At 41.7% G+C, this 23,419-nt stretch overlaps 2 protein-coding genes across 2 annotated transcripts; one reads left to right on the forward strand and one right to left on the reverse strand.

Moving 5' to 3' along the window:
• Positions 1 to 339: 339 nt before the first annotated feature.
• Positions 340 to 5,923, forward strand: tprg1l (tumor protein p63 regulated 1-like). The gene is made up of 6 exons (XM_080469693.1): positions 340 to 756; positions 845 to 936; positions 2,389 to 2,439; positions 2,529 to 2,654; positions 3,093 to 3,246; positions 4,494 to 5,923. Exons 1-6 carry the CDS (start codon positions 538 to 540, stop codon positions 4,686 to 4,688), a joined length of 837 nt encoding a protein of 278 aa, XP_080325819.1. The 5' UTR covers positions 340 to 537; the 3' UTR covers positions 4,689 to 5,923.
• wrap73 (WD repeat containing, antisense to TP73) lies at positions 5,889 to 21,665 on the reverse strand. The gene is made up of 13 exons (XM_080469692.1): positions 21,527 to 21,665; positions 20,907 to 20,994; positions 20,061 to 20,213; positions 18,944 to 19,060; positions 11,626 to 11,698; positions 10,581 to 10,684; positions 10,274 to 10,360; positions 9,973 to 10,107; positions 9,285 to 9,362; positions 9,102 to 9,204; positions 8,268 to 8,393; positions 7,946 to 8,137; positions 5,889 to 6,888 (listed from the first exon to the last, which is right to left on the reverse strand). The coding sequence occupies exons 2-13, from the start codon at positions 20,973 to 20,975 to the stop codon at positions 6,776 to 6,778; spliced, it is 1,350 nt and encodes a 449-aa protein (XP_080325818.1). The 5' UTR covers positions 20,976 to 20,994; positions 21,527 to 21,665; the 3' UTR covers positions 5,889 to 6,775.
• Between the last annotated feature and the right edge of the window lie 1,754 nt (positions 21,666 to 23,419).

A 23,419-nucleotide genomic window follows, 5' to 3' on the forward strand; every position in this document is an offset into this window, starting at 1 on the left:
CACACACACACACACACACACACACACACACACACACACACACACACACACACACACACACACACACACACACACACACACACACACACACACACACACACACCCCTCTCTCTCTCTCTCTCTCTTGCAGTGTGGTTCTGCAGGTTCTTTCCTGTTTAAAAAAGTTTTTGCTTTCAATCATCATATGTGAACTAAAACTAACTTAACTAATGGTACTTAAATAGTCTTCTTGAAGACATTTAGTTTTTCCCGCATTAACCCCTGCTGTGTTGTCTTTGATGTTGTTTAAATCAAACTGAATTGAACCAGTGAATTCCGTGTTATTTCCACCAGTGGCACCTGTGGGGTTACAACCACCGTGGCCCTTTAAGAGGAATCAAACAGGGGGCAGCAGGAGGGGACTACTTCCTCATCACCCTCGCAAATCAAAACATTATTCGTGCGCAATGGGTGAGTCTGCGTCCAGGGGAGGACGTTTTCTCATCCGCCGGCCGGCGCAGCTCGTCTGAAGGCTCCTCGCGCCGCGTCTCCTCCGCCATGCTCCAGCTCAACGACACCGTGGAGCCGGAGAGCACGGGCGCCGCGGTGCTCCACCCGGCCGACACCGAGGTGGGGGTGGAGGTGGCCTTCACGCCGCCGGAGGCCGAGCGCAGCCTCGGACACGGAGCCTGCTGCCCCCAGTTTCAGACGCTGACGCCCTTTCACGTGCACAACCCCACCATGCAGGCCAAAGTGAAGGACTACTTCGTGTTCAGGGTGAGTGCTCACGATATCAGCCCTCCGCGGGTAAATGTTCCCTCCCCCCGGAGGTGATGCTGATGTCTGCGGTGCTTGCTGATCCCAGCCAGGTACCATCGAGCAGGCGGTGAGCGACATCCGCACGGTGGCGCTGCCCTCCGAGGACGGGGAGGTGCTCAGCGTCTGGCTGCTGGCAGAGTGAGTACACAGCCTGGCAACCGGGTTGCCAGGTCCGAACAGCACGCCCCGGCCCGCAAAGGCGAGATAAGATAATATCCACCGAATGCAGAATAGATAAATATTTTATTAATCCCAGAGGGAAATTCTATTCGATTCTATTCTTGTAGCAGACAATAAAGAACAGAAAACAGTGAAACATAAGTAATATGTTAATTTATAATCATGTACACAGAGTTTACAAAAGTATAAAATCACATTAAGAAGGTCGTGTGTGTGTGTGTGTGTGTGTGTGTGTGTGTGTGTGTGTGTGTGTGTGTGTGTGTGTGTGTGTGTGTGTGTGTGTGTGTGTGTGTGTGTGTGTGTGTGTGTGTGTGTGTGTGTGTGTGTGTGTGTGTGTGTGTGTGTGTTTGTCCTGTGATGGACTGGGAACCTCGTGACCCTGCACAGGATTAGGCAGTATTGATGGATGGATGGTCATGGAATCTTTGGTCAGTCTGATCAGATAAACTACATTGTTTCAAAGATAAATTATTTAGATTTGACCACAACACAAAATAACTCGCACAACCTCTCCAGGAAAACTGTTGCAAAAAAAAAAAAAAAACATCACTTGTGTTCAGAAGAAGAACCCACAATCACACAAAGCCTCAAGAAATGGTGGTAAACAGAGTCAAACACCCAAACAGCCAACACAAATATTACATTTTACTTTACCTTTCTCCTTTTGTCCCAAATGTAATTTCTCACTTTCCATGCGATGCAGTCAGTACCTCTTCCTCACTGTAGGGGGCAGTGCCGCACACAAGTTTGTGCTTGTTCTGCCGCTTCTCTTCTACATTTAGTTAAACCAGTTTTATTAAAAGTCCAATGTTTTTAAAGTAAATCAAGTGCAGGTTCAACAAACTTTTCAAGATGCTTGTAAGAATTTTGTTGCATTTAAAAAGACTTGAGCACCAAATCCATTCAGCACACTGGCTCGGGCCCCCGCCACACCCTCTGGTGTGCCAGCGGCTCAAACCTCTGTGGTTGCCAGCGGGTCAAATATGGCACTGCTCATCTAGAAGGTAATTTTCAGAATCACGGTTGCTTAAAATACATTTGATAGTTGTATGGAATTATACAATTCTGTTGGCCACCTTAGAGATCAGATGAGTCAGTTTTGGCCAGTAAAACTTGTGTGGAGATATAAAATATAAAAATATTATTTTGAATATTATTTAAAATGCTACAATAAAAATTCACTCAAACATTTGAAGCTCAAAATGGTTAAATCCTTGTGACATTTGTGTTCAACTGGTGTCTTTTTGGTGTTTGAATAGCATTTACATGTATTTATTAAAGTATATTTTGCACTTTCCCACGTATTTTGAGTTAAATTAAGAATTTCAATGAAAAAGGCTTAACAGTGTGCCTCAATAACACACTGATGTTTCACTAGCATTCACAATGTGGTTTGTGTCTGTCCTGCAGAGTCGACCACTGGAACAACGACAAGGAGAGACTTGTGCTTATAACTGACAGGTGAACGAGTGTTCTCTTCTTCCACGTGTGAATGAAACAAACTGCCTTTCTCATTATGTCCACATGCTCTTTTCCTCTTTTCTATGCAGGTCCCTCCTGGTGTGCAAGTATGACTTCATTAACCTGCTGTGTCAGCAAGTCATCAGGATCTCTCTCAACGCCGTGGACACCATCTCAGTGGGCGAGTTTGAGTTCCCACCAAAGTCCCTCAACAAGTAAGTCGGAGTGCTTCAGCCAGATTAAAACAAGTGGGAATTTATGTCCATTTGTGTCAGTGAACATGTTATGACAGCTTAGGTTTAGGGTCGGATTTCTTGGGCGGGGGTTAAAGGTGAGACCTCACGTCCCTCATTCTCCTATGCGATTAAGTCACATTCACACTCCGCACCCTTCGCCTCACATCTGGTTGAAAGCCACCCTGAGTTTAGATGTATAACCAAAAAAGTCTATTTAAATCCTTCAATATTTGTTTGTGTAAATATTTTGTGGCTAAACATTCTGAATAAAAACTTGATTGATCAGAACTGAAATGTTTGTGCTGTGACGTAATGAAAGGAGATTTAAACAACAGAATAAGGAGATTTAAAAAAAAAAGAAGAAGGTGTTTTTGTTGTTCTGCGGTGTAGTATTAGCAGCTTTGTCTTGTTTCACAGGAGAGAGGGTTATGGGATCCGTGTCCAGTGGGACAAGCGTCCCCGGGCTTCGTTCTTTAACCGCTGGAACCCCTGGTCCACAGACATGCCCTACGTCACCTTCACGGAGCATCCCATGGCCCACGCTGATGAGAAGGTGGCCTCCCTCTGCCAGGTATAATCCTGGAACCGACAAGGCTCATGTGGAGCAATTTACTTCTTGGATTCATCCAAGTATTTAACGGCCCCATACAGTAAAGAGCAACGTCTAATACTGTAAAGCTTTCAGATCAAAAACAGTTCAGGTCAAGATACCGAGACTTTAAACTAGTAGTTTCTACTTTCTTTAACAGTGCAGGAGATTTAATGAATGTATCAGAACATTTCTATTGGATGCAGGATTTGCAGATTCCCTGAAGTGCAAGCTGAGACATCGTAACTAGGAACTCTTGAAAAGTAGGATCCTTTATAAATAATTACTTCTCTAACTTTAAGTACACATGCTAAAACCAGGGTGCTGCTGCAGCGAAGGGGCTCAAGGAGCTGGCTGTGGTTCAGGTCCTGGTAACTCTGGTAACCTGTTAAACTAGCAAGCAGCTGGTCACAAGCTGGCTTGTCTGACCTGGCAACTCGGTAAAACACGGGGTTCCAGTTTGATATATCTTGATAAACGAATGTGCCATGAAAAAAACTAAGCAACTAGGGCTGGGACTCCCAACGCGTTAATACGTTAAAAAAAAATCAACACACTTAATATAACATATTGATCATATCAATGCAGCAGACGACAGATATAGACATATATGATGAGGACAAGGCAAATTTCTATATAGAGTACCAAGGCAATTTACAGTGCTTTATAGAGAAATAAAGAAATACATTAAAGCAAGCAATTAGGAATCTTCATCTCAAGCGATTAGGGATATGATTAACATAGTCTTAACAAATAACACATTCCCATTGCTTGACACAAACGGCTGCAGTGAGTAATCTCTGTCAAAATCTGTTTGCATCCAAGTGGAAAGATGGAAAGTTTCAGCTTCTTTACATCTCAGTGGTGGATTTCGGCAGGGATGATGAATAAGACTGAGAGGGCCTTTGCTGGTGCACCATTGATCATGCTGGGATGTGGCTATGTGACTATGGCACTGTCAACATGATTTTTATAGAGAGAAAAATAGACAACTTAATTGAGGACAATAGATAAACAATGAGGTCACAGCCACAGGACTGATAAACGGAGCCTTGAACTGCTTATTGGCAAATTTCCTTTCCAGCTGCATCGACTAAATATTGATTCTTTTGGCTATAAAGTCTCAGTTGCTTCCATTATTTCACATTGCAGAACTTGAATAATGTATAAGCTGTGTGCTTTTAAAGCATTTGACTTAGTTTTATGTTGTTTGTCTGTCACATTTCGAGATGGATAACTTCAGAACCCAGCTGGTGCAGGCAGTGAAGAAAGCCCACAAGGAGCACCCAATCCCGGGCCGGGCTAACGGAGTCCTGATCCTGGAGAGACCCCTGCTCATCGAGACCTACCTGGGCATCATGTCCTTCATCAACAACGAGGCCAAGCTGGGCTACTCCATGACACGCGGCAAGATTGGCTTCTAAGGCTCCACAATGCAAAGCGTGTGTGTGTGTGTGTGTGTGTGTGCGTGTGTGTGTGTGTGTGTGGTGCACGGCACTGTGTGAGGGGGAGCTGCAGCGTCATGTGCAGCCTGTCTGTGAGTGGAGCTCGCCGAAAGTAGTGGGTCAGTGACGCGCAGCGCTGCATGAACCGTCGACTCATTCGTTTCCCCGCTCACCTCCCATCAGAGACCCGCGTCCTCCAAACGGATCCGAGGTGGACGTGAGCGGACACGGCGCTCACTTTAGGTTTCAGCTTCTTATAATCTCATGCTTCTCATTGAAAAACGTGTTGAAGCTGCTCATGAGAGTCGTGGTTTTCAAAGAGTGGGCTTCTTCTTCTGGGGCGTGCAAGAGAGTTTCAGGCTGGAAATAAAGTAAAGGGTGAATCTTTTTAATTTATTTGAAGAGAAATACAAAAGAAACTTTATTGTCACAGTTATGACAAACGTTTTGCATCTAAATAGCGTGTGAAAAGTTGTTTCTTCCAATTGCTCATATATACCAACAGCTGTTAATATTTTAACACTTTAGAAACACCTGATAGATTCTGCTCATCTGGGGTTTGAAGGGTTAAATATGTGCTTTGTGAAGTCTAGATCAAGATTTCACAATGAGGAGCTGCTGGGTGTCGTCTTATAATAAAGATTTAACAGTTTCACCACATGATTGTTACAATAATGTGATGTTGTGGAACGGTGTGGGGGGTGGGTTCTGATCTGCTCTGCTCTGCTAGAAAACAGCTCCCGGTTCTGTTACATTCAGACACGTTCAAATGAAAGACTTCCTCAGAACAGGAGAGACTTGACGAGTGAGACTCAGAACTTCCATGTTGAGTGTTTGTGCAGCCAGTCTTTTCGCTCCCGTAACCAAATAATGTTTTTATACGTCAGATGTTTTCTGCAACTGTGTCTTGGGTTCTAAGTTGCCTTGTTGGTTCTGCAAGTCACATTTGTCTTTGCACTCAGATCTGTTAAACAGACAAGCTCCACGACGCGCACACATAAAGTCCATTCATCACGTCTGGTGGATTTAAACCCTAAACTGCACATAATCATCCAACCAAAGGCTTCAGATTCTGCCACCATGTTAAACAACGCCAATAATGTTGTGTACCAAGAGATGTTTGTTTTCTGGTCTGCATGTATCCTGCACGTTGTTTGCATGATGGATGTTTTTTTTGTTGAAAGAAATACTCCGATTAAACTTGTATATAATGATCGTTTAGTCTTTCTGCACTCATTTTGATGCGGTTAACTCGTAAAGCTTCTGGAGAGGTTAAATGATTAAAAAAATGTGACGAAGCTCACTCTTTGGTCTTCGTAGAGCAGAGGCTAATTATGCACAATGAAAAATGCCTCCCGTGTTTTATTCATCACGACCACATGATGTTCAGCTGTCAACAAGAGGAGTGAGACTAGATACCGCTGATATTAGAAACCTGAAGAGTGGATTCCATCAGTGAGATGACGATCCAGGAGGGTTTTGATGAAGACAATCTTAAACTGATTTCCTGAAGGGACACAGATCTTCTCCATCACTATCATTGCTCTTGTGCTCTGGTCCTGCCTGCTCCTCACACGGTCATCGCTGCCATCCAAAGTCTTGGAGCAGCACCTGCAGCTGGATCGTATTCCCTCCGGCATGGTGTCCAAGCCACCGATCATCAGGAACACTCGGTCACATCCGGCTGCGGCTGAACCGTCAACCTGATAAACTGACAAGCTGCAGAATTTGTTTTTAATAGAGCATAATTTATTAATGAAAATACATGTAGAAAATCTATACAATCTTGTAAAGCTTTACTATCTCACAGTGTTTGCAGCTGGTGCTTCAGTAGAAAAGATCATCCATTGAAATAGTGACACATATTTAGAAAAGAATCTAAGAAAGACAAACATTTGAGGTTTTCTTGACGAGGAAAGCAACATCTGGTTTCCCAAAACTGCAGTCCTTAAAAGCATCTTGAGCAGCTACAGGTCACCATGTGAAAGCTGTCAGGAGTGTTTCTATTGGTCCGTGAACCTTCACCTTAATGCAGGCAGGTAAAATTAAAGGAGCCAGTTTGTCTTTTAGCTGTCCTGCTTATTAGTGTCCAGGTAGCACAAACACAGCTGCTCCTTTCCAAGCAGGATCAGACAGTCTCCAGTGTGGTGCCAGCTCAGGGACAGGACATGAAACTGACCTGCAGACAAGAAACCGGTCACGTTAATGCATTGACGTTCATGTGTGCATAGAGGAGAGAATTCATTGCAGCTTTTAGGTTTCATTTCATGAGCAAGTCCAACTTGAAATGTACAATAAACTTTCAAGGGGAAAAAACAAAAAAATTTCGAGACGGCGATAGAGATGATAGAGATGAACAATAGTGTAAAAGATGATAGAACAGTAAAGTGCATCTTTTTTTTTTTTTTTTAAAGGGAACCCTCTAGACAGCAGGATATGTACTAAATTCAACCTGAGCTAAGATCTGAGTCCAAGTGACAAAGAGTCACACAATGAATAAAGTTACCGACACAAAGAACTGATTGTGATGGTTGTGAGCCGTGAAGTGACAGAAGAATCCTGACAGATTGTCTAAGATGCTTGGAACGACCTACCGAGTCTACAGAGGAACTGAGTTTATCTCAGTAAACTTTCACTGTTTCAAAAGGCAAACTAGTCGAATCAAGGATTTATTTTTGTGACTTGCTCCTCACAGGTGGAGCAGTGGTGTAACTAGGTTTGTGTAATATGTCTGGTGTTAGTGTGTGCCGTCTGTTTTCACGTCCAGCTCAGGTAAGATTCTCACCCTGCTGCTGTTCAGTCAGGATGGGTGACGAGGGTTTTGTTTCCCCTTAGTTTAGGCTTGCAGGCTCACTTTTGTCAAGATCTGCCAGATCGGATGCAGTCGGAGCCTTAGAGCAAAAATCCACTGACAACTGAGAAGGCCGCCTGAGACTGAAGACTTTTACTGCTCCTTGTAACACGCACAAGCCAAACATAGACACATGCACACATTTCCTCATGCACATACAAATCTTTCAAACACACACACAATACCACCGACAGACAATCACTATCACATGTATGTTTTTTAAAAGAGCGATGAAATCAGAGTACTTGGAGAAAACCTCACACACTGGCAGAAAACCAACCCTGTGAGGTGACAGTGCCGACCACTACACCACCATGTGGCTCAGTCTGAAAATTACATCCATGAAAGAAAAAGAACTGAAGAGATTAGTACGTGAACATTTTACCTTCAGAGGGGACTTGAACAGCGACGCAGCCCCCCGGCGACCACATGTAGAGGTTGGAGTTTCCTGTGCACAGCGCCAAGCGGGTGCAGCGGGGATTCCACTGGAAACAACGGACACCCGAAGTCTGCGTCAAGACGGCCTCCAGTCTCAACTTCTGCATGTCCCACACCCACACAGTGTTGGCCATGTTGTCTATTGTGAGAGAAGCAGAGAAACACTTGAAGCTGCTCTCAGTCTGCAGAACCATGCAACACTACTGCGGTAGCAAAAAGAACACAAGAAATAATAGCAACAATTACGTATTGTAGTTTTTTGGTTTTACCGTTTTTCGTGGCGAGGTAGCGACTGTCTGCGCTGAAAGCTAAAGCAGACACACCGATGACAGGGTTGGCTCTGTCGGGGTCTGGCTCCACTGCAGGGATCTGGACAGGCGGTGGGCAGATCTCATCTGAGGGAAATTATGATCAGACAAACCCCTTTATAAGTATTTTAACTAGAGTTGGAGCGATACCGATACCAGTATCGGGAGGGGGGGGGGGGGCCGATAACGCACTAAAAGCTGGTATCGGTATCGGCAGGTACAAACTATTAACTCGCCGATACGCAGCGCCGTGTCTTTTTCTCTCTCCTGACTCACTCACTGCTGCGCTGACTCCTGATCAATGTATGGTGACGTATCCAGTGCATGCCAAGGAAAACCTCATATCTATATTATTTGTTATTTTAATTTCAATTTAACTGCGGTTGCACTACTGTTTTACATGTATTTACCGGTACATGGATTTGGCATTTGTGAGCTAAAACTCAGGTTTAAGAAAAGTTTATTCTCTTTTCAGTTTCACCATACCAGGTAGGGAATAAAAAAGTTGTCCTACATTTACTGTGTTGGGTGTTTTTTTCCTGTTTCACAAAGGTTTAAGCCGTGCCAGATGAAGCCATGATAGCAATGATTTATACAACCAAGTGAGTATGCAGTTCTTAAGAATTGGAAGAAAAACAGGCCATATCTTTTTTTTTTTAAACACTGCGGTGTAGGCAAGTATCGGTATCGGCCGATACTATGCAACTGGGTATCGGTATCGGGACACAAAATTGGTATCGGAACAACACTAATTTTAACCGAACCCAGTTCTGAATGTGTCGACTGCCGACCTACATTTGCTGTTGGTGCTGAAGAGTGCGCTGCTGGTGGTGATGTTGTGTAACGATACTTCCTCACTGCTCCTGGCTGGCCTTCGCTCCACCTCCTTGTACACGGTCTAGAAACCCAACAAGCAGGGAATAAATACAAAAATAATGCAAGTAAAAAAAGCTTGAAGACCCTGAATGACACACTCACGGCTTTGGTGTCGTCAAGGATTGCAGGGTGTTCGAACTGTACAATTTTCTTCCATGTGATGTGATTCAGGACGCGAACCTGCGTGACGACAAAACAAATCTTTGGTCACTTGCTTTGTACCGATATGAACAAATGTGCAAATGTCGCTGAGAGGAAGAAGAAAACTATTTTAAATCATCATTAATATGTCTATTTATGTTTGGATCATGTCGGCTGTGTAGAGTTAAATTTCTCGAACACGTTGAACTGTATTATAAAGTTAATGCTATTGTAAAGGCTGAGAATCAAAAGAATAACTGCTTCATTAAATGACAACATGAAATAAATAATTCTGTGCAGAAACGTTTTTACAGATGCACACAATCAAAAAACAACGTCATTGAAAATTCAGTTGTCTTCAGATTTTTTTTAAGTTTTGATTGTGATCATTATGAAAAAAGGGAACACCTTTTATCTGATGAAATTTCAGGATTGTGGACTTTAAATTCGAATCACTTATAAGCAAATATGTAAAGTTAAACTAAAAAAGCTTGAAATGCTTCAATTTGTGTGTAATAAAGCTAAACTACATGGAAGTCCCTTTGAAGTATCTTTTAAGTGAAAAGAAAGTCATTGAAAATAAGACGCAGCAGGAGGTAAAGACGTCTGAAATATTCTCCTTAAAGCAGACAAAAGTGACGACTCGTACTTTTTCATCATAGCTTCCAATAGCTAGGAACTGGCTGCTGGGGCTCCAACACACGGACTTGACGCCCAGCGACCAATCGTAAGCGCTGTATGTTGAGAGCAAGCGGCCATCCAAAGAATACAGCAGCACCTTGTACTGTGGAGAGGATGGGAACACACACACAGAGAATGTGCATCCTTAGAGAAATGTTTTGTGTTGTACACTTTAAAAAAAAAAGAAAAAGAATAAAAGCCAGTTATTAAAGCAGGAGGTTCAACAACATCCAGAAATAAAGTAATTCCCTGTGAGGCAGTGGACTGACCTCCAGGCAGCTGTCCCACACGGCCAACACGCAACCACTGGAGGACCACTCCAGACCTGCCAGGTCCTCCGTCTCAGTCACAAAATGCTGTGTTGGAAAACAAGACACGGGTATAACAAAACACTGACATTTTACAATGTCTTGCAATATTCATTCATAAAATGAGTCTAGATTTTTAACTCTCACAAAAAATTTTTTTGCGGATGTTTACGTTTTATCCGAGTCAAAAACAATTTAAGACGGAAGGTATGACGAGTTTGTGTGGCCTCGTCACATTAATGACAACTAAAAGCAACATCCCACTTACCCGGAGCAAATGCCAGTTGTCACACACAAATATACTAACGTAGTCTTTGCATTCACGGCGTTCAGCCAGAGCCATGTAGTGCCCGTCTCTGCTGAAATTTAAACCTGCGGGGGGAAAAAATAACTCTTTTACTTAGAAATGATTAGTTAAACAGATGGAGAAATGTTAGACCATAATCTATGGAATTTCTGATCTGTTTATTAGTGTAAAAGTTGTTTACTGCACACATCTGTTCACAATTTATAGGGTTGCATTACATAAAATGTTCAAAAATAAAACGTGGGGTGTAAAATAATTCCATTTAAATAATGCAAATAAATAAAGAACATAAAGTAAAAAAAAAAAAAAAAGTATAACAGATTTATTTACATGCACTTTCAGTATCATTAACAGAAACTCACAAATAATCTCAGTTTAATGGTTTGACTTTGTTGAATGGTTCTGTGGTTAGACCAAAGAACACAGATTTATTACTAATGTCATCAGAGTTCAAAGCCTAAATCATGTTAAAAACTCCTGATATCTAATCGGTTTTTCGGAGGTTTGGCTAGTCTCAGCTTGAATCCAAACATGTTTTTTTTTTTTTATACTAATAAAAACTGCCTATGCGGATTAAACTGAAAACAGGAGCTGATGGCTTCCCGAGTATTTCATCCAATGTGATTATCCGATTCTTTGGCACCATCGAGTCTGTGGTATGCAACTATCACGGCCATATTATTTATATGACAGCTCTGAAGATACCCGGGTCGCAGAAGGGCATAGTATTGCATGTGGAAAATGGGGAGAGTCATAGACAATCATTTTTCCAGGAGTTGCTGACAGGCCTGTTATGAGGAGCATGCCCCATTTACTGAAGAGGGCCACAGCTGTCAGCAGACGGCACCGGAGTTCGGCCACAGATCCCGGGATGTGCCACAAGGTAAAGAACGGCATGTGATTCATGGGGCATGCCAAGGCAATCGGACTGCGAGCTGCGTCCTCAGGTACTCTGGGAGTGTGTGTACACACACACACACACACGCCGTATCAGTCTCATACTCACCCTTATCACACGCTTTGGGATACTTGATGTAAGACACAGCTTTGTTGCACAGAGACCAGACGGTGATTCTCAGCTGTCAAGGAAACAGAGGAAAGAACAAAATACTGAATTATATCTATACGGTTGAAAGGCTATCATTAAAATATGTTACGATTTTTTTAAATCTTTTTTGCTTGAAGGAAACAAAAATCTGCCAAGGGGAAGTTTTCTTTAAATACACATATACATATATTTAGGTTTTACATGACAACAGATTTGAAAATTAGCTCGACAAACTCTTCTTGGCTTTCAAATTGTCTTAAAGTCAACATTCCTGACTTGTGGTTGTTTTTGCTGTAATCTTACAATGTGTCATCATGTACACTGTGAAAAAGGAACATTAGCAGCAGTGGAAACGTAAACAAGTACAGATAAAGTCTTCTTTTTTTCACAGCATAAACAATCTTCAGGAAAAATGCATTTAAGAAATTGAATTTTAAATATACTTTTTCGCTAATATCAAATACCAATACTGCACTGTTTGTACTTGCATGTAATTGTTGCTTATTCTACACTAATAACATTCAGTTGACCTTTGTTATAACATCACACTGTCAATTGAGCTGCATATTTTTGAAACTAACTTTTAAATGGATCTTAAATCTTCTGTCTTCAGATGTGACTTATGATAGCATAATTACATCTATAGCAACATGCACAATTCTGATTTTAACTAATTGCATTCAAAGATCTGAGAAGGACAAAAGAATTAGAAATAGAATAGTATAACAGCAGCAGCTCCCTCTCCACAGTGAATATCAGGCACTGCCATTCACATTGTGTGCAACTGCACTTTTATCTTTTGTGTCGTAATAGAAAGGCCCACTATTGTAGAGTCATGTACTACCTCAGGAGTGTCCAACTTTTGAATTTCAAATGTTGAGTATTATATACTCAACAATATACATGATGAAATGTAGATATTTTCACTAAATCAAATACTACAACCTCAACACAAAAATACAGTGAAATGTCTAAAGAACTTCACAGTTGCTTTAAGGATGTTTTCACAAATTCTTCTGCCATTCTAAAAGCAGCAACCCTCAGTCTGCCTGGTCATCAGATCAGCTTAATATGTGTTTTTTTCTTCAATACATAGTGTGAAACCATGACTGAAACACTAACAACTCAAAAAAACATGTTGCGATATCCAGAGCGGTGGTTCTGACATTATGGGTTGTTGTAACGTTAAGTATAGAGGGCTCTGAAGTTTTAGTTGTACAGACAGACACTAAACAAGGGCATATGTGTGCAAACACATTTTTTTAAAGGAAACAATACGAGTCCAATGAAATAAAAAAAAGAATATATTTTTAAAGGATTTACTTCACTCGAATATTATGATTGTGCTGTGGTTCACTGGGTTTTACAGTGGGAACAAACACAAACCTGTTATGGTTAAGAAGTCTGAATCCATCTCCCATCAGATGAATGGTTGAGCACTGCCAAGTGAGTAGGTGTAGGTGTGTGTGTGTGTGTGTGTGTGTGTGTGTGTGTGTGTGTGTGTGTGTGTGTGTGTGTGTGTGTGTGTGTGTGTAATGTAGTTTCTTATTGAACCTCCACAGAGAATGAACTCATTTAAATGTTGCAGTCACCGACAGGACCTGAAAGAGGTTGCACTGCTTGAATTCGGTCACGTGCATGTATGAAATGAACGCATACAAAACATCTCACCACGTGGCAGGAGAAGGTTCTGGCCCGTTTAGCCAAGATGTAATCCCAGACGTGTTTGCAACAAGTGTGACAAATTAACAGCAAGTCGTGTGGCCAACAAGCTGTGTTCATTCCCACAAATGAGCCGCAGCGCCAAAAGGATAACTGCCTGACCACAGGACGGCATAACAAAGAGACCTCATGTGTTAATACTCAGTTTCTGACAGCAGTCTCTCAGATACACACCGACTTTATTTCAGGAAGATTCATGCCAGAAAAAGCTGCTGGCTTTCAGCCAACAGGGCAGCCTATTTTTGACCCAATGATTAGCAGCATCTTGCATTTGTTTAGAAAAAAGAAAATGTCCAAGTGACACGGTTGTAGGATCTGTGGTTTGTGCTGCTGACCAGCTGCCTGGGTGTTAAGGTGTTCACACAATGAGGCGCTGGATTGGGAATAATACTGGGCTTATAGATGATGTATTGTGAATACCAAAAGGATTCATGTGCTACAGATTTCTAGTTTGAACCTAGTACTTGAAAGCGGCAAGATTCCTCTTAATCGGTGACGAGCAATTAGACATTTTTCTCAGTCCTAATATAGCTAACATAATGACGTGTAGAAATGAGTTTCTTTCTGCCAACACGGATCAGCATGAGCAGTAAATGCTCCATTAAACACTCCTGCAGAGTGAACGCGTGCTCAACTTGATCCTATAAACAAAACTGATTACAGGACGTTTACTCAACTGTGTTTCTATGTTTCAATACAATAAAAAAAAAAAATTGAAAAATTTCCACCTGAATGCAAAGATGTAACACAGACGTATGAAATCAGAAGAAAATGATCTGGTAGAACTCTTGGGACTTGTAGGATCAGAGCCAAAACAACCGAGTTCCACAGCTTTCATCATGACGTCCAGACGGACATCTGAACCGGGCCAAGTCTGGCACTCCACCCTCCAGTCTGGTCAAGACATCCAGCTGTGTCGGTCCAGTAATAACACCTCACTACACGCTTCCTGGACATCCCCTCAGACGCGGTGCCATGGTAACCAACATCAACACCGCTCAAACACAAACATGCTGGCACTTCTTGGATGCCTTGAACCCGCCACGCAGGGGATGCACGGGAGATCAAGAACCGGAGGCTGTGTAACCTTAAACTGGCTGGAGGAAGGGCAGCATGAGGAAAATAGGTGGGAAATGCTTTTCCATGTGGGCGAGTGCGCAATAAGATCCTTAGTTGGCAAAGCTAACCTTTGGATGAAGCATCCTCACCAAAAGTGTGCAGAGGGTGGTGTGAAAAGGAAAAACTGGTCCAGAGCAGCTGCTGTTTGTCCATCAGGGTGGGCTGTCCGGGTGCCAGGGTGAGCATAACTGTCACTGCTGATCAGTACCAACTGCAATTACACAAAAAGTGCATCTTTCTTTTGTATTGTGAATCATTACACGCACGTGATTGATGCGGAAAAGCTTCCTGACGCCCCCTGACACTTTCACAGCACAGGATGAGTCAGTAATCGAAGAAGTGATTACACACGCGACACGCTATCGGTGGAGGCCCTCTGAGGCTCCAATCAACAATAAAACAATTAAATCCACGTCCTATGTTGTGACAAGATAATCGGCCTAAGAGATTAGTCCTAAGAGCCGAACAGAACAGCTGCATCACGTTTTCACCACTATTTGATGTCTATTAGCAAGCATTCATAACAAGAAAACCAAAGAATTCAGGAGCATTCCCAACACGACAGTCTGTGGGCAACATGATAACCGAGATCAGTTATAAACTAAAAGTTACTGACAGCAACCTGGAATAAAACCCGTCCCTCAGCCATTCTTGTTGCGCGCCGGAGCGAGTGCGAGAGAATGGGTGCAAGTGCAATTGATGCCATGTAGGAGTGTCTGTCAGCAGAGGATTAGCCTTTAGGCATTCCTCATAGGAAGCCATCTCAAACCAATATAGCTTATTTCTCCTGTTACAGCCTCATGATTCTGGCGAGGAACAGGACCCTCCGACGGCCCACGTTGGGTATGGCGAGCCATTGTCCCCCGCTGCAGTGCTTTCAGCTGCCTCTGCGTTCACGGTGCAGTCCAGTAGCATTGTTGCCAACAATGCTACACATTAGCAGGGCTCCAGCTGCACCAGCCAAGTATGTTACTGCTAATCTGATCCCAACAATGTAAAAACCATTAGAGAAGTCAAGCTCAGCAATGTCCTTGGCTGGGGTTTTTCCACACGCCAATCCACCCCCACACCCCTCCTGCTCATCACCCATCTGTGGATTACCCTGGATGTGCAAGTGGCATTTTGCGAGGTCCTAAGATAAATGGTTGGAATTCAAACAGGAGACCACTTGCATAAAGCCTGATAATATATAGCGTGGGTTTAGCAACATGACTTTATATTACGTCTATAAGGCGGCCCCATTCCTAATTTAAACCCGTTTTTTTTTTTTTTTACTTGTGCTGAATACTGTAAAGCCGTTAAGGTGTTCACTTTGGCTCTACCAAATCAGAGATCAATAAACCCCCTTACTTGATTTAATGTCATCTTTGTGCTAATAATAAAGAATTTTACACCTACAAGTCAGAGCACTTCAGCGATTCAGGTTGGGGCTAAAATGTAAACAAAACAAAAGCCAGCCAGACACACACACCGCCAGCTAAGCAGATTTACTGACACATACACAGACAGACAAACACATACACGGAGGCATGATCCACACCACGGGCAGCTGTCCCTAAACAAGTTAATATAGCAGGCTGTTTATGAGTGGGGCTGAAATTCAAACCCGACACGAACACCCTCCTGGCGCAGCCTTAATGAAATCTTGGGGCTGGGGTGAAGGTAAGTTCAGTGGGCTCCTTGGCAATGTTCGAACAAGTGTCTACTTTTCTTCCGTTAACTCGGTTTTCGAGCCTCTGCTACGGCAGGACGCACAGTAAGCGCCACTTGTACTTGCTTTTGGTGAGAGCAAGTGATGATGGAAGTGTGGAATAAGATTCTGACGCCACAAGAAAACATTTGGATGTTGGTTTTGATAAATTCCCATGTTAAACATCAGTCCTGAAAAGGTTACGAGGGTCTTTTTCCAGGATGTTTTTCTCATTCAAAAACACCTTTTCAGAATATTGTGTCTCAACACCGTATCTCACAGTAGCTGTGACTATAGTGAGTGACATGACTTAGCGGCCTCTCTTGTTGCCATCACACACCCTTTATTAAATCTGTGGAAGAGCGACTACATGCAGCGTTGTTCAGTCTGCAGAGAAGCACTGAGGCTACCGTATCTATGGACCAGAGAAATGGAGATGGAGCAATAAACACAGCAGAACATACCCACACCTTAATCGAGTGAATCACAGTAAGTGAAGAAGATGGTACAAAATTCATGAAAGAACTGATGTTAATTTATCCCATAGTTGTCACATTATTTTATTTGTTTGTTCTAGTACTTACTGTTGTGAATATGTTCAGTGAGAGCAATAAGAGTGGTAAAGGTATATATATATATATATATATATTATATATATGTAATACAACCAAGTAGTTTGCTAATCGAGTTAGGTAGCTGCAAGGACTCGTACACGGTAATCATACACCAGGTAGTTGTGACTGCGTGTTTCATGCAAGTTGCATCCTACCTGCAGATTGTGGGTCGGCTTCTGCTCCACAGAGCACAGTGGAGTATACTGTTCCTGGTCATTAACCTCATGAATGAATGAATGAATGAATGAATGAATGAATGAATGAATGAATGAATGAATGAATGAATGAATGAATGAATGAATGAATGAATGACAGATTCAAGTCTGCTTTCAGACCTCTAACGGCAAAGTGGGAGATTAATTCTAAGAGAACTCCGACAACCCAAAACACCTAGAAAAATACCATACATGGACTGACGCTATATGTTAAATTCAATGGCGGTAAACCAAAAGCAGCCTTGTTGCAAAGTAACACAAGTATCATGACCGTACAAAAGGGCGTTTCATTCGTTCAGTGCATGGGTGTGCAGAGCTTGGTGGGTTTACAGCGTTTCCTCAAAAAGCTCCTGACCAGAAGGACGTCTTTACTGCTTCTTGCTTGAACAGCAATTACCCATGATTCCCAGTGTGGCCTAAATGTTAAACTTGTGTTAATTGTAGTGTCGTTATCTGACCTTTGAGTGTCATTTTGCAGTACCAGCATCAGTCCAGCATTAGCCAACATTTCTCTTTTCATAGATTCCAAATACTGAGCAGCCAAAGGCTTCCTGAAACATAGATTAAACTATTATTCAGTCGACCCTCTTAATGTGTAGAAACCAACCAAAGGCTCTTCAGAATTTATGCAGATGTCATATTTCCTGAAGAAGTCTTCTCCTTCCGACTAGTTTTTGTGGAAGATTCCGACAGACACAAAGCAGACATGCCACAGACACTTGCACTCCATGCACCCGCATCCAGACCAGACACAGTTGTGTGTCGGACCACAACACCTGTCAACTGATTCCTGGAGTCAGGTTTAGCATGACAGACACGGCCCACCGCAGTGCCTCCGATGTACTCCACATGGAGGGGAGCCGCTATATCTTCTCACCTCTTACAACACATGCTCACTATGGAGCGAATATAAAACAGGAATTCTGAGGCGCAGAACTGAACTTAAGACATCTTTATTGGTCTGGCCTTTCGGGCTTGCACAAACTAAAAATCCCCTGCTCTCGTCAGCTGGATCTGAGCAGACACACGTGTCACAAAGTAAAGCGTCTGATTTACATCATTAATATTTTAAAAGAGACATTCTGGTTGTAATCTTGCGAACTATAAGTGTAGATGGGAGTGATGATTAGAAGTACATTGGAAAAGGTGGAGTCATTTCACCAGACCTGATCACTTGAAGGCCAGAGGAGATCAGGTTGTTCAAATAGGTGTGCAAGACTTTTCAGACGCTGTGACACAACCTGATGCCTCCCAGCATCGTTCTTTCATTTCAGCGGTGCGCAGACACACTCCTCAGCCAAGAGCTCCTCATTCCAAGTGGGAACGCAGGCATGAGCCAGGAGTTGATGGAAGTATTACAGTCAGCTGCCAGTTCATTCTAACTAATAGTTCAAAAGATGAAAAAAATAGAGATGCACTATAAATAAAGCTAAAGCAAATGAATTTAGAGATTCATCTTTGTTAAAAACTCTGCTGACTTGTTGGCCTGTTTGTAGAACCGTTACTTAGGTGCTATGATACATTTCCCCCCATTACTGTTAAAACGGTTTACTCCCGTTATATTTTCATGAGCTGTACAGCATCATTAAAAGGACTTGCTGCCAAAGAAAATACCAGACCTACATCGGAAGGGCGCATACACGTTGCGTCCATGCCCGAGGAGTACTTGAGCCCGGTGTGTGACAGGACGCTAACAGGAAGGGAGCTATGAAATCAGGCTGAATACATGCAGCAGGTGGGGTGTGGGAGGGCGTCGGAGTGGAGGGGCGGTCAAGAAAGGCTCTGGTGTCTGGCTATTTTCAGGTCCCCCCCTTCCTTGCGGGCCAGCAACAGTTGAAACCAGACAAGCATACGTATAAACACACTTCCGTGTGCATGAATGCACGCACACATGCATGAAGCGGCTTCACACTTACATGGAACTCGGTGGTGTTGAGAATGTGACGTCCGTCTGGACTCCAGCGCGAGGAGACTAGTCCTATTGAGCCCTCATCAATCTTACAGTGCCAGTCCGGCTGTTCCAGAGACCACACCTGAAGAACAAGAGTGACAGAGGGACGGAATTCAGGCTCGACCGATGACATTGTTCATTTCCATCCTGTTGTCTTCCTCACGTTGATTTCTCAGTGTAAGAGACACTTAAGCATCAGACACCATGAAAGACTGGCGCTGGATACCCCTTCAGAGGTAAGAAACTTGTGCTGTGATGCAGACCAAACTGACCATCCATGAGTGTGGAGAACTTTTCGCCGCTGAAAATAACAAATGAATGTAAATGTTGCAAGTCAAAATCATAATGAAAATTAACAAACAATGTTTCATAACTGTTGTAAAAAGACATGACAGCAATGCCCAGCGTGATTCTGGAGCCATACTAATAAATATATCAGCTATCCATACATTAATATAAACAGATGATCATTACAAATAATGCTTCTTTTTAATTATGACAAAGTTCATTCAAAACAAGACTTTCACACTTTTACATTTCTGATGTGGAGTAATTTTCATATCAAGTTTTGTTTAATCAAAGTAAATCTGCTCACCCATCCATCCATCCATCCCAATTAGTAACAGATACAGCTACAGTATCAATGTATAAAGATATTCATTCTGTAAGTAACTACTCAGAATTGCATGTTAGAACTGATATTTATATTTCAATCCAAGCATTTCACAGAGTTGACAAATGGTCAAATTATTTCAATGTACTCTTAAATAAAAATAAAATCACAATTGAACAAATAAATCACTTAACTCAAGTAAAATACTCCCTGAATTAGAAAATATTCATTTCCAAGATGTTGTTGAAATGTCATTAGATAGTGTCAAATGTGATTGATGAGATACATTATTGGAATTAAAATAATTTCAGATTTTTCATAGCAACACATGATTGAGTTTGACTTTATTTTGAGATCTTCTTTGAAGAATCCACAAAAAACATGTTCACACATTTTAAATAAAATATTTGTATCAACACTAAAAATATCAAACTAGCAAATCACAGACACACTAGTGTCTATAACCCACCTGTACCAGCCCTCTCTTGTACATAGCACAGAGGATGAAGAGGGAATCAGAAGACCATTCCATGTAGGATATTTGGTCCAAGCAGGTGTAAAGCTGCAGGATCTGCAAGGTGCTCAAATCTCTCACCACCAGCCTGTACTGCACACAGGTCGCCTGAGGAACGAAGCCCAGGAGACATGTCAGAAAAGGCAATGGAAAACATTTTCCATGTTGAAACGATCATTTTATTTTTTTGTTTGTTACCCCTAACCCATTAAAATAAAGTGATTAAGGAAGGCCTAAAAGATGAATAAATAAAGCAAAAACGTTAAGATAACGGTAAATAAAAAAGGTGAACTCTACTGTTTAATGGAAAGTCTCGGCAAATAATAGAGTCTTAAGACCTGATTTAAAAGAAGTGTGTGTGTCAGCAGTCCTCAGGTGTTTAAGAAGATTATTCCACAGGTGAGGAGTGTAGGAACTAAACGCTGCTACACCTTGTTTGCTTCTGACTCTGGGGACACTTGGCTCATCATCCTGATCACCTCAGGAGTCTAGATGTTTCACGTCTACAAGTAAATCTCTAATGTATTTAGACCTGAGATTATTCGAAGCTTTATAGATAAGAAGTACGATTTTGAAGTCAATCCTTCAACACGCAGTTTACAAGAATGAGAATGTACCTATTTAAAAGTGAATCCTAAAAATTGCATATATTAGTTCATTTTAGCCTACCTGTAAATAAAAGATGATTGACCAATTTAGCGTGAAATCTCCATTTCTGTGTAAAAGTGACTAGTAAATGACTTTGGCCATGCGTTTGACTTCTGGCTGTACATGACGATGACCATACATTGAGACACTTACCATATACTTTCCATCTGGGGAAATTCTGACAAGTTGGTTGGATTGTTTGAAGACATCAGAAAAATCCATCTCAAAATCTCAACTGTTCCTACATAAAAGAAAAGAGCAGAACAGTGATTGTGAGCGTGAGGAAATCTCTTTTTAGTCTTTGTGTAGTTTCCAATCAGGAACACACGATGGCGCTCAGATTCCAATAAATAAATACACCTCAACCAGCAGGCAGATAGCACACTGACATCTCAGAGTCGTTATCAACAAAGAAACACTGTGTGGTTCATCTGCTGACCTGCACTCAAATCGGATTACTTCTGTTTCACCACACGACCTCGAGGAGCAGAAAACTCCAGTTAGCCTCACGAGCCGAGTACCGTTAAAAGAAGAAACTTCTACAAATAAAGCAATCAATGAAACAAGACGAAAGAATTCGTATCACTCAGTTGCTGCAATTTCTTCTTCAATAGCACCAATATATTATATTATCATTATAGAAAGTGAGAAGCGGTTGTTGTATGTTAACAGTAAAGTTAGCTGTCACTCGTGCAACGCTAGCTCTCAACGCTACCAGCAATCCTGGGTTCGTGAACCAGGAAAACATGCTCAAAGTCGGTCACAACACTTACTGTCAATGTAAACTATGTTGCTTTTCCTGATGAAACGAAGAAACTTCCAAAAGCCATCCAAAAACCTTATTTTATTTTATCCCACGGCTGGATTACACGGCGCTATCCACACTGTTGCTAATTTGTTTTGCGTGCGTATGGATGACGACAGGCAGTGGCAACCAATCAACGTCCGTCTGCAGCGCGTTGCATTTTGGGAAATGTAGTTTAGAGTGCGCTTCTTGGTTTGTGATGTGTGCGTAAAGAAACAAATTAAAAAGTTCATATTTTTAAATTGCAATTTTGTCAAATTTTAATTTTTTTATGTTTTAGCCCATACATTTCGAAATACGCTCACGCTTGTATTCTAATAATTATGGTCATTTAGGTTGTTTTTTTGTTTATTTGTTTGTTTTCATCTTGGAAATGAAGTGTCTGGTGTGGTATATCCACGCAAACGTACCTAATAGTTTCAGTAAATAAATGTTGCGTTAGTTTTAATATCCTCTAAATCGGCCCCCCTCTGCGGAGCTGTGAAAGCTTTCCCGCTTGTGTGCGCTGAATCCGCGCCGCCGCCTCCCTGCTTCTCCTCCTCCTCGGTGTCCCTCTGCAAAGCCTTCGACTCTTCTCAACCCGGCATGCAAATCAGCTTTCTCCTTCTTTCCGTTTAATGTAGCTTCTTCGAAAAGTCAATAATTTGCAGCCACTGTTATCAACCCTAAATCCAGTCGATTTCTTTTCTTCTTCATTTTTTTTATTTGATTTTTTTGGTCTTTTGTTGTTGCTATTTTTATGGAGGGTCACTCTCTTGGCACGTTAGATAATAAACAGACAGGTGCTCGGCGCAACATTATTCCTGGGTGTTTGGATTGGAATAAGAATAACCTTCAGGTATGTCTCTTTATGTTTAATGAGTCAAAGTCTAAATAGAAATTTGCGTATACACTGATGTGACTGTTCACTGTGTTGTTTTGGTCACCAGCTGGCTAAAAATGTTTGGACAAATATTACGAAAGAATTCCAGACGTCATTTAAAAATATTTTTTGAGATGAAAAAAAATTGTTCCGCGGAAAATGATCAAATTATAAAAAAAAGACATATTTCGGTCATGTGGATGACTTGAATTGGTAAATGATTGTGGTTTCATGCTTTGTTTGCCTTGTTAATTTCTCACATTTGCGTAAAGACTTCATTATATGGACTAAATTTAACGAACTTCTTAAATAAAGTGTGCTTCATACTACACATCGCCACTAAAAATATATAAATCGTTAATGTAAAGAACGGGATGGGGGGGGGGGGGGGGGGGGTCGAAGAGCAGTTCATTTAAAATAATTGCAGTCTTACATTTTCGTTATCATTCACAAAATATTTATTCACCTAACATAACTTAAACGTTGAATTTGTAACATTTCTGTGGCGTTTCCATGCGTTTCATTGTAGAGGGATTTATCTGTGGGTTAATGGACGACACCAAAACATGACTCCCACAATTACAACTCTCTGATTCCACAAATGGAATAATTAATTCGGGCCTGAGGATATCCAATGAGAAAACTTTTTTTTTTTTTGTTGATTAATTTAATCTCAACTGGGACTGTGTACTTTGTTGCATAAAATGGCCTAAAGGGAAAGGCAGAGTGCATGTATGTTGTCATGGGGCTGTAACCTGGGACACATGATAGCGACAGGTGAATATACCTCACAAACGCAACATCAGATTTTAAAGGACGGTGTGAAGTTAGGAAGCTGAAGCCATATAAGGAACATATGCGTGTTTCTTTGTGTGGCAAATCCAAATAGGAAGTTCATCTTTGTTAAATTATTAATGCATTAGATTTATTATAATATGTTGTTTAAAATCACTAAACAACGACTGTGTCAAACATTTACCGGTGTATAATCAAATTATA

The sequence above is a fragment of the Lipophrys pholis genome (genome assembly GCF_963383615.2).
Source record: "Lipophrys pholis genome assembly, chromosome: 8".
Classification (NCBI taxonomy): Eukaryota; Metazoa; Chordata; class Actinopteri; order Blenniiformes; family Blenniidae; genus Lipophrys; species Lipophrys pholis.